This window comes from Candoia aspera, chromosome 3, assembly GCF_035149785.1.
Source record: "Candoia aspera isolate rCanAsp1 chromosome 3, rCanAsp1.hap2, whole genome shotgun sequence".
Taxonomy (NCBI): Eukaryota; Metazoa; Chordata; class Lepidosauria; order Squamata; family Boidae; genus Candoia; species Candoia aspera.
In genome coordinates, this window is record NC_086155.1 from 134,582,301 (window position 1) to 134,594,555 (window position 12,255).

The following is a 12,255-nucleotide window of genomic DNA, read 5'->3' on the forward strand; positions in this document are numbered from 1 at the left end:
GAAAGTGCTAATTCAAGTTTTTTAGTATTTCAAAATCTAATTGACTAAAGACAGTACAAGGATAAAAAAAAATGTATGTACAGTATGTTCTGGAAAATGCTGCTTTTTAAAATCCCTTTTAAGTTTTAAAGTCTTTAACCAATCTATCTTGGGCTGCTACAGTTAGGTTGTGGCACAACATTGTAATGCATTGCCCCTTTTGGTCCCCTTTCTTCATATGCCCATGGCTCTTAGTTTAACCTTTCCATACTTACTATGCAGTTATATTGCCTTTCTTTTCTTAATGCAAGCAGATTGCCTTAATATTAATGCCTTATATGGAGCTACCTAATGTAGCAGCCCAGAAAGAAGAGGAGCCCAGAGGAGATATATCCAGCTGCAAAAATGTGGATGACCTGTAAAAGGCAGCAAAGAGTTAGAGTTTACTGTTTCTCTTTGCTGCGAACTAGTGTTTACCTGGATTTTAGCCATGCAGATATGGTAAACCTAAATATAAAGACAGAAAATATGTCTGAAAGTAGTTACAAGTCAGTTATATATTAATATACAGGTAGTCCTCATTTAGCGACTGGGACTGTCAGCCTTCCCAGGCAAACCAGACAGGAAACATGACCAGATGAGCTACTTCTACTTTACAATAGTTAGGCTACATTAACAGAATCTTGCAAGTCTGAAAGTACAAATCCCCTGCCATCCCTTTTTACTGCCTTCCAAGTTAGGGCAGATCCTTTCTATGTTTTCTTTCTCTGTCCATTACTCAGTTGCGGGCTCTTCCCTCTTTTATCTGATCATGCCCTAGGCAGCATCTCTTCCCCTGTCTTCCCAGGTTGTTGTCAAATTGCATTACAGGGACTGACAACTTGGTTGTTAAGTGAAGCGGTTGTTAAGTGAAAAATCACTTAACTACAACTGTGCATATGATTTTACTTCAGCTTTCCTTTGCTTTACATCATCAGAAGGATATAAGCTGGGTCAGCCTAAACGGCAGGGAAGGTTTCTGGAACTTGATTCATGAGGAAGCTGGGTGAAAGGGCAAATCTTATAACCCATTTTCCCCACTCCCCACCCTTTGGAATGCTCACCCTGGAGCTGGGAGAATTAGCAAGAAGAGAATTGATGTTTGTATTTACATTCATTGGTGAGGAAGGGATTACAAGAGAGTAAGCAGGCACACAATGGGGAATACACATCGAAAGGAATGCCCTGGTGCCACCTGTTTGCCTATGCACTGGCAGCCAGCAGCTAAGGAGGCAAACAAAAGCCTTTAGTGAGAAACTGATTAGGGTCTTGTCAATTTCAGGCAGCAGCTACAAGCTACCTGGAGGGATCTGATCAACTAATGAAGGTCACAGAGCTGAGCTTGTTAACTTTTGGTTAGGACTTTTTAGGGAAGTGCCAGGCTGCTAAGAAAAGCAGCTAAGGAAGAGATAGATGTTTAGGCCAGGGTGTTTCAACCAGGGTTCCATGAAGCCTTAGTGTTCCTCAGAAGGTCCCTAGGGGTTCCCTGGGAGATCACAATTTATTTAAAAAAATATTTCAAATTCAGGCAACTTCCTGTTAAAGAGGTAGGTTTGATTCTTTATTTTTAGTATAAGAACACTGTTAATGCATATATACAGGCCTACCCATGAAACAAATATAATAATTTTGTAACTTCTGGCCTACAGTATATTTCAGCCTGAATGTGCAGGGGTTTCCTGAGGCCTGAAAAATATTTGATCCAGGATCAAAAAGTTGAGAAAGACTGGTTTAGGCAATGTGAGGGGGAGGAAGAAAAAAAACAGGTCAGGCACAGGACAACACATACTAACTGACTGTAATGGCAAACATGTGACTGAGAGAGAGACACTGTGAAGGTTGTAAATGCAGGCATTGATTGCAAAGTTACTTTTTCATCACTGTCGTAACTGCAAACAGTTGCTGTCTGAGGCAGTCACTAAAAGAGGACTATCTGTAATGAAGCCATCTCTAAATTTGTGCTGTTCTGAAATGTTGATTTATAACATCTATTTTCCTGGTTGGGATATGGTGAAAGTCATTGTACAACATACCTGAAGAGTACCAGGTTAATGAAGGCAGATATCAAGTTGCAGTGATACAAATTTATAGTTAAACACAATCAGAAATAAAACTTGGATATCCTTTAAAGATGTCTTAAACTAAAAGCAACTTAACTAAGGTGTTATTACTGTTCCTTTCTGTCCTTCAGTTGTACTTACAAATCAGGCCTTCCTGCAGCAGTGAGCAACATTACGAATATTCTGGACGATGCTGCACCAAATGTGAACCAGGTAATATGCTAATATTCTTCCCACTCATAAGTCAGAGTGGATTTTTAAATAAAAGAATAATCTCATTAATTTTTTTTAATCTTATGTTTCATTAGGGAGGGGGTGAATTGCATTCTTACTAATGTAGAACATTTTTTATGTCTCTCAAGAACAGAACTGTGCAAACATTTTGGGGCCAAAACCCACAATTGGGCTTTGAATGCCAAGCTATGGAGCACAGAATTCTAAGAGTGGGTATGGCCAGGATTACATTTACATTTAAAATTAATTGAATGTAGTTAGTAGGACTATTATCTAAGGAAGTAGTCCCTTCTATTCCAGTATACTAAAGTGGCAACTCTGAAGGAATTTGAGTGTGGGCAGGGCTCCACTTGAGTGTTAAACAGAGTCCTGAGTTTACAAGTTGTACACCCTCATCCAGAGAAACTTTCCTCATAAAATGAGGAATCTGCATAGTAATTTCAGCTCAGCATCATCTTATTATTTGCAAGTTGAATCTGTCAGGCTAATTTGAAAAGGGAAATGGTAGAATGTTTAGCTATTGAGATAAAGAACAGAGATTTGTGCTCCTGGTCAAAAAAACCAACTTTAAAGATAGCTTTTATTATTAAAATGTATTTGATGTAGAGGGTACTTAAAATTGCATGTTTACCAGATATATCATAACCCCAAACTGTGTATTCTGCATTGGTTGATTTATCAATGCAATGTATCCTGCACTGATATTTGGAAATATAGGTTCTACCCAGCAGTTGGGAAAACCTTGAATCTCAAAGGGTAAATGGGTATAGAAATAAGTTTTCTGAACTCAACTCGTAGAATATGGACAATTTCCTCTTAGATGGTCATGCTCAGAGCAGACAGTGTTTCTGAATCACTTCAGCTAATTAAAGAGAATGAATCATAGCTGCAGCCTTTAAAACCAATCAGTAGATGCCTCCAAGAAAGGACCTGAAAGACTTGTAGTGCTTCCAGACAGATTCTGTTATTATGTCAGAAGCCATTGTGTGCTCATCTCTTCCTGTTCTACGAATTTTTGAAATACAGAAATAATGGGCAAATGTGGGAACATTACAAATGGAAGACAATACTATCTGAGCACTCTACGAGTTTTCATGAATAAGGCAGGACAATTGTACATTAAAAACATCTTGAAATCTCATGTTCTACAAAGGCAGTGATTATTTAGTGCCTCCTATCCAGGACAACTATATACTCACTTTGGGTTGTCCAATTCTATTGTTAAATCAATTTGATCAAACAAGTGTTTGATTCTGATAATGTAATAAGCTTCTAAAGTGATGGTATTGTAATACGTTTGGTTAGTCAGCCTACTTATTCAGTCATAATTGACCACATTCTGCCAAGTGCTGATCCACTAAGGTGACCATTGTTGTAGGCCTGAGAGAGCCAATATTGCTAACTCTGAAGAATTGGACATTTAACCAGTCTTTTCTGTACTCTTCTCAGGAAAGTATATGGCCATAAAATGCACTACCTTTTCAGAGACTGTATGCAAACCCTGTGGCTCTAATGAGTATATGGACATCTGGAATGAAGAGGAAAAATGCTTTCTTCATAAAATATGTGATAGAGGTAAGGGAATTACATGAATTGTTATATAATTTCTCATTTGTCAGGGAGCTGACTTTTAGGAGAGCAGATGAGGATTTGTATTTTGGGTTGGTGGGGGTAGGAACAGTTGGAAAAGAGGGAAGTCCAGTAGGACAGGGATCCCTAAATCTCTTTGAGCTGATGGACACTTTGGAATATTAGAATGTCAAGGCTCTCTCACAAAATGATTGCTTGGGTGACAAGAATCTTGCCATAAGTGTCGTCTGTCCCAAAACACTAGTATTGCAGAAGGCAAAGTGATGAGCCCAGAGATAAATAACTTAGCCAAGATACTGTATGGAAGAGATGGGGTCCAAGCACCAATGTTTAGATTGTATCTTTGGCCCCAGGATCTAGTCCTCCCTTAGGTATGGAAGGCAGCTGAATGAGTTTGGGCCAGTCACATTCTCTTAGCCCTACACTGGGAAGTTGAAAAAGTCTTTCGATCTGTACTGGACCTTCAGTGAAGAGTACTTCATCCTGAAGTGGATTGATTTGGGTTGATAGTGAAATATACAAACACATATACACAGGCATGCCACAAGCACAGAAACATATCTCTCACCAAAGCAAAACATATAGCAAAACAGATTTATACCAGAAAGAAAGAATACCCTTGGCTCCCTGCCATACCATTTAGCTCTTCAGGATGTTTTTCATCAACCCTTAATTCAAGGACATTTATCACCAAACCCCAGCTTCAAAATAAAATATTGGACTATAGCCATCTGTTGTTTTTTAATTAGGTAAGGATGCCTTTCTTAGAAAGGCAAGCATGAGATGGGTATTACTTAGTGGGTAGCACGAAGGGGATATAGCTACCATGCTGGAAATCCTGCCGTATTAGAAAATGGACATCTCTATTTAAATCATCCCTTTAGCTTGCTTAAGAGATTTCATGTGTGACCTGTATAACCGAAAACATTGAGCAACATCATGCTCAGCTGTGACACCCACTTCTAGACCTTATTTCTGCAATAAACCACGAACAAGCTGCATTCCACAGCACTTCCACAGTATTCCCTTCTGTTCTCACTACTGACCAAATATTTACTTGTTTCCCTGTAGTTTCATTTATAATATGAATGATAATTGATTGACAACTTGAGTTTTTATTATTGCTTATCCCTAGAGGTAACAGCTAATAGTTGTTCCTTGTGTATCAGTTTGAACTGCAACAGGCAGCATTCAGAATCAGTCATCAGTCAGGAATCTGCACATTATGCAAGTAGTAACATTGCATCACTTGAGAAGAATGCTCAGTTGTGTGTCCTTACGATAAAAACTTACTATATGTCAGGGTAGGGATCCCAAAGGAAGTTGTGAATGCATGACTTGAACTTTAATTTCCATCTGCTTTCCTTTTTTTTTTTTTGGTATTTAAAGGAAAAGCTTTAATAGAAGTGATTCCAGGAAACAGCACATTCCAAAGACAATGTGCCTGTACTGCTGGCTATCACTGGAACAGAGACTGTGATTGCTGTCGGCGAAACACAAAGTGCCCCCCTGGTTCTGGAGTGAAATTTCCCAGTAAGGTTTAAATTAACATCTCTGAAAAGGTTTTATTATTTGTGTTAATTTTTAAGTCATCAGGTTTTTACATCCCCTTTTTTAGAAATAAGAGGAATGTTACTTATGTGTATCAGGCTGCCATTTCACATTCCATAGTGATTGTCCCATTCCATCTTTATCACATGATTAATGTAACCTGTAGGAGTGCATTACACGAAGAGGCCAACTTCATATGACCTAACCTTTGCTTTGGGAGGCACAAGCAAAACCCTGCTGAAAGAGTTGATGAGTTGGCTTCTCTCTCTCTCTTTTTTTTAATAAGAATTTTATTAAGTTTCAAGACAAAGATGAGGTGGCTTCTCAATGGAGGTGTCCTGATAATGAAACTTCCTTCTTGGAGAGATGTAGTTTTCTTCCTCATTGCTGAATATTAGATACCTAAAATTACCCCACTGAAATTGATATTAATTGATATACCTCAATTAATCTTAGTTTCATGTTATATGTTGTTTATTATTTTGTATGATTGTTTTAATAATAAAACACAACTGTTTTATTACGGGAGGAATTCTGTGTAGAAATAATTCTTAAACATCATGTTGGACACGTAGCATATTCTTGGTATTATGTATACTGTGGAAGTGTAGGTGTATATATGTATGTATATGAGCATGCCTATATGCCAAGATAATCAGTCTGCTTGCTTCCAGTGCCTTGAAGCATTTAAAGACCACTGTTCTGTTTTATCCTATAGATAAAATGGTCAAAAAGCAGAAATGTCCTAAATAGTGACACTTCACTATGTACGGAAACGTATCCTAAATTTTTGCTTATCACCAGATTGTTTTCAAGTGATGCTTTTCAGAGAAGTGATGCTCTGCTCAGTGTGTTTGCTTGTTATATTTTCACAGTACAACAAGATAAGAATACGGTGTGTGTACCATGTCCCACTGGTTATTTTTCTAATGTCTCCTCTGCAACTGATCCATGCAAAGCCTGGACAAAGTAAGTATCGTAAACTCTAACGGTACACTAACAAAGGCACAAAAGAAATCTTAGGATATCTTTGTTGTGTTGTATTTAGAACTGATGTTGGTTGTAGAAAATGGAATAATTTGCCATTGTCAGCTATTAATCTTTGAAAATTAGAATCTAGAAATCCTCATTTGCTTAATTATGCATATTTACTGACATGAATATATGCAAATTAAAATTGCTTTAATTTGTAATAATGGATATGTTTGCTTTTTTTCCCAGCACCAGTTCATAAATACTTGTATTTTATCTAACTGAGACTAACAGTAGGGCAATGTTTCTCAACCTCAGCAACTTTAAGATGTGTGGACTTCAACTCCCAGAATTCCCCAGCCATGCTGGCCAGGGAATTCTGGGAGATAAAGTCTACACATCTTAAAGTTACTGAGGTTGAGAAACACTGCAGTATGGAAATGAAAAATAGACTGTGAGACAAAAAATTATTTGAAATTAAGGAAATACATTTCTCTTCCATTGTTTTCTCCTCTTTAGTTAAAATTAATTGAATAAACTGAAAAAATAATTGATTTGATCATTTAATTATGAAAGACCATTTAAGGTAATAAGAACTTCCCTAAAAAGATTGAAGTATTTTTTTTACCTCAAATTACTGAGTAGTGATTAGGGATTACCATAATGCAATTTAGCATTATTTGTAAACCCATCTGTCATGGTATAATATTAATGTGTGAACATGCCATTACAGTATATCTTGTTCAACAAACCTTGCTTTAAAAGTCCTGGCATTGGGTTAGCTCTATGTGTGCAAATGCAGCCATTGGCTTATAGATAACTAAGAGGCCTCCTTACTGAAGTTTCACTGATCCCATTTCTCAGAATCCCATATATGAGAATGACAAGGCCAAACAGTGTAGGAATAAATATTTACAAATTTGGTTTTGAACTTTATTAGATATTAGACATGGAATTGCAGTTTCTCTTTCCTCCTTTCTTATAATACCAGTGTCAATCTGTTTCTCTCCAGATCAGATAGACTTTATATACCATACGTTTATTCTCAAGCAGTGAGGACTTATGGGAGAAGTTGTAGAAAAGTCAGGGAGATGACCTTGGAGGAAGTAGGCAAGAACTATCATACAGTATGAGAGCCAGTTTGGTGTAGTGGTTAAGGCACCAGGCTAGAAACCGGGAGACCGTGAGTTCTAGTCCCGCCTTAGGAGCAAAGCCAGCTGGGTGACCTTGGGCCCTTCACTCTCTCTCAGCCCTAGGAAGCAGGCAATGGCAAACAACTTCTGAAAAACCTTGCCAAGAAAATTCAGGGACTTGTCCAGGCAATCTCCAAGAATCTGACATGATTGGACAGACAAATATATATCATACAGCATAAACTAAAATGGCTGAAACTTTCCTGAAGACCTGGAAATCAAAATAGTATTCAGAAGAGATCAAGCAGGATCCTCCCTGGTTCACTGAGATATAAAAAGGGAGGGAAGGTAAAGCACAATCAGGCTTGCAAGACTCCGTTATTATAGCTTATCTTAATGAAGTACAGTTCTAGACTTCTTGTGGAATCCTTGTAGGGCTGACAGAAGACCATCACGTCTAAAGAACACAGCGATCTACTGAGGGAAATACAGCATGCAATATGGATGTCATTGCATTAAGCATTGCCTCACTACCTCTTTACGCTATTAGTATGTTCTCCAAAACATACGTTACTTTATTATCATGTCTCATCTGAAAACAATATACAGTATTGTTTTCTTTCCATTTCCTTTCTTTAGTTGCACAGCTTTGGGAACAGAAGAAAAGGTTCCTGGGAATAATTGGTCTGATGCAGTTTGTAAGACACAAGGGAAAACACATTCAGAAGATGGTAAATACACAAGTATCAATTGAACAGTAATATCATATGATTCTAAGATCTTCTGGGATTTCTGTGATTAAAGTTACCCTTTAATTTGACTTCATCCCATGATATGTTAGGACTGTTCAGTAGCTTCAGTGATGCTAAGAGTGATGCTGGCAGGAGCAGGAGCTCCAGGTAGGACTTTCTTGCTGATAAAAGTCCATTGGAGTTGGGCGGCTAATAAATTCAAATAAATAAAGTTCCAAAAGGGAGGGGTGATGCTAATGGCAATCCACAACAGGACTAAGGACAGGTAGGGCTCTGCAGGCATAAGGAAAGCCAGCCTACCTATTAAGTAGGAACTCCGCAATCAAACCCAGAAGAAGAAATGGCAAATTGCTTTGGCATTTGACAAGAAATTTATATGAGCATGGCTGAAACATGTAGTGAAGTTTAAGTGCCAGATGATGAGAATGTGAGGCTGGAAGGCACTCCTCCGGGTATTGGAGAAGAATCTTGAATTCTTATGAATAGAACTGGAGATGATGACAAGACTAGACCAAAGGAAATCTAATCACTGATTGCATCAGTATTGAAAGCACTTCCTTGTTTTACAAGGACATGAGCAATTGGAACATGACAACGCAAACAGGCCATCCAATTTGTCTCAGTAAAGACATTTGGGTAGCCTGAAGCCACTTCAGACCAGTAGTGTGGGAGCAGGCTGAAGGGCTTCTAGGTTGGAGGGCTTTGGGATTGCCTGCAATACACATCCCAGCCTGAAAAACCTTCAGCCTATACCAAGGATGCTCTGGGTTGGGCAGCTTTGATACTGTAGGACTGAGTACAGCATGATGGAACTTTCCAGCCGTGCAAGATTCAAATTTCTTTATTGAGACAAATTCAGAGCTGGCCAAAACTTCAGTTTTTTGAAGAAAGGCATTTATATGTTAATATCCATTCTGTTCTGGTCTTTATCGTTTATAAGTTTTAAAGATGCAATTACAGGTAGTCCTTCTTTAATGACTACTTGTTCAGTGACCATTTGAAGTTATGACAGCACTGAACGATTGGTACTTGTACTGGGGCTGTTACATCGTCCCTGCGGTCACGTGATTGAGATCTGGGCTCTTGGCAACTGGCTCACAACGCTTCCCTGCCTGCTTCTGACAAGCAGTTAATGGGGAAGCTGGCAGGAGGTCACAAATGATGATTGCATGATGGTGCACTTAACGATGGTGTTGGATTTGCTTAATGGCGACAACCGGAAGTGCCGGAACTGTTGTCATTAAGCAACGCAGTCCTGTGACGTGCTTTACGACTGCATCACTTAGCGATGGAAATCCCGGTCCCAATTGCTGTCATTAAACGAGCAATCTGTAAAGTTTCAGTGTCTTACCCTTTGCCCCAATTAGGCTGCTTCACAGTCCCAGCTATGCAAACACACAGTTGGTGAAAACCACTAGGATAATATAATGCACATGAAATACAGACCATTCTTGTTCTACTGCCCCTCATGCTCTCAAATATGTTTGACCCTAGACAAATAATCATCATCAACTTGAACCATTTCTGTGACTATCAGGTAGTCCTTGACCTTTTGTTTAGCGACCATTCGAAGTTACAATGGCACTGAAAAAAGTTACTTACAACCAGTCCTCGCACTTAAAACCATTGCAGCATCCCCACAGTCATGTGACCAAAATTCTGGCACTTGGCAACCAGCATGTATTTACAATAGTTGCAGCATCCTGGGATCATATGATCACTGTTTATGACCTTCCCAGCTGGCTTCCAACAAGCAAAATCAATGGGGGGAGTCAGATTCACTTAACGACCGCAGCAAAAAAGGTCATAAAATCAGACGCGGTCACATGATGCCTCACTTAATGACCACATCACTTAGCAACTGCATCCCTTAGCGATCTGTAGCTCAGCTGTTTGGGACAGGACCATAGTATAGACTCATTTCAAAATGAGGTGGGCCATGCACAATACCTCCAAAATATCTTAACATTACATCTGCTTTTCCCAGCATGGAAATTCATGGCCAAAAATTAATCTCAGATGTGGGCAAGACGTGTGTGTTATCTTGCAGGACAGAAATTGTGCAAGCATAGATTGCAAATTACACGTACCCTAAACTATAACTAGCTTCTAGTTTGTCCTATGATATCTCTACTTTCATTAATGCAAGACAGTGAAATTTAACAAGTCAACCACTATAATGTTCCCCTATGCTACTGAATTTTGATTATAAAACAATGATTTTTAAATATATATATATATAATCAGATCTGAAATGATATTACCTGAATCTAAGCTTTTATAATTCATTGTCAGTTTTTCATTTTCCAGAAAACAAGTTACTTTATGTGTTGATTGTTCCATTCCTTCTCATTGCCTTGGCTGGCATAATTATCCTTACTATATATTATCGAAGTAAGGGAAAACTACTGACAAGTACGTAACACCTAAAAACTTATTTTAGTTTAATACAAAACTACATTTATGTGACATTTTTATTTAAATTTCCTAATTTGCTTTTTATAAAAGCCAGATTACTTTTTTACATTTGTCTTTTTATGTATTGCTTGAGTTCTAAATTTTAGAAAGTCCACTGCCATTTTCACAAATATACACTTGTGATCTAAAGCAGGAGCATGCAACATTTTCTAGGCTGAAGGCCACACTTGGCCTTTGAATGGTATCTTGGCAGCTACAGCTGAAAAAGTGAGGCCAGAGCAAAGAAGTCGGTGCAGCCAGGACAAAATCTAAGTTTGGCTTACTTAAATTAGAATAGCATTTAAATAGAGTTGATTGTGGTTACTGCCTATGTGTTTAATAATTTCTGTGTTCCATAAAAAATTGAGGGGAGGGCACACAAAGCTGCCAATTGTGTAACTCTGATCTACAGCTAAGGACTCTATCCCTCTTACAACTTTCACACATGAAGTACTTCTCTTAAGCTATTTTTGGGGCCAAAATTAAATGGAAAGTTACACCCATAGCTGTCTTATTAATTTTATGTTACATAGAAATGAATGGGATTTATGGAAGTGAACAATTATGGAAGCATCATTCAGTTCTTTGCTCTTCACGTTTTCATCATCTTGTGTGCCAGACTCTGTAGATGGGTGGCGGACATGCACACAAACATCTCCATCTGTTTCAAAGGAGGAAAGGCACCTGCAAGTGAATGTTTTTGTACATGCCAATCTGCTTCCTCCACTGAAATGATAGAACTCGTTATAAGAAGTGGCTGGATCAGGGCTATTGGTTTCCATAGTACTCATACATTAATAGATTTTCTTAAGCTGAAAATAGGACTTTGAGGCTGGTTTGATTCAGTTGGACAAAATAGACTTAAATCTGAATTTTTGACTCCATTGGGTGCTGACTTAAGGCTATGGGTCAGCCTGAAATAATTCAATTTCAAAATTGAATGTCAGTCAAGTTAAGTGGTTTCTGCTCTCTGGGAAGAATCCTTTAAATTAACTGGAGGATAGTAATGGTTCCTATTGCAAATCAAGTCATAGTGGCTTCTGAATTTGATATCTTTTTATGTATCACCTAGAACAGCATGCTGGCTAGGGAATTTTGGGAGTTGAAGTCCACACATCTTCAAGTTATTGAGGTTGAGAAACACTGATCTAGAGTTTTAGGTCAAGAGAAAGATTTTACCATTTTTATTTGCAGACAGTGGACATACTGATTTTTTACTCTAATAATTAAATCTGTATATGACATCCCCTCAGCAATATGAATAAACAAATGCATTCTTCCACATAAAAAGCAAGTAGTTTGCTGAGCCAGTAAAGTATTTTAACATTTTTACTAGATCTGTAGAATATATTTCCTAGTAAACTCATGGAAACCCATTTCCTCAGCTGAGCTAATGACAACACTTCAATAGATTTTTTTTTCTCTTCAGCTCTTCCCAATACTATATATATAATTGTTCTTTTGGTAATTCATGTGATATTCCTTCAA

The 12,255-nt window shown here is 38.1% G+C and overlaps 1 protein-coding gene across 3 annotated transcripts in view; it reads left to right on the plus strand.

Annotated features, from left to right (window-relative positions):
- TNFRSF11A (TNF receptor superfamily member 11a) overlaps positions 1–12,255 on the plus strand; it is a 42,319-nt gene that overhangs the window by 18,880 nt on the left and 11,184 nt on the right. For 2 of the 3 annotated variants that reach the window (XM_063298785.1, XM_063298787.1), the window contains exons 2-7: positions 2,210–2,291; positions 3,762–3,887; positions 5,292–5,435; positions 6,329–6,422; positions 8,198–8,289; positions 10,606–10,725. In XM_063298785.1, coding sequence (XP_063154855.1) covers positions 2,210–2,291; positions 3,762–3,887; positions 5,292–5,435; positions 6,329–6,422; positions 8,198–8,289; positions 10,606–10,725 — 658 coding nt within the window. The remainder of the gene's footprint in view (positions 1–2,209; positions 2,292–3,761; positions 3,888–5,291; positions 5,436–6,328; positions 6,423–8,197; positions 8,290–10,605; positions 10,726–12,255) is intronic. The other variant, XM_063298788.1, reaches the window with a different exon arrangement.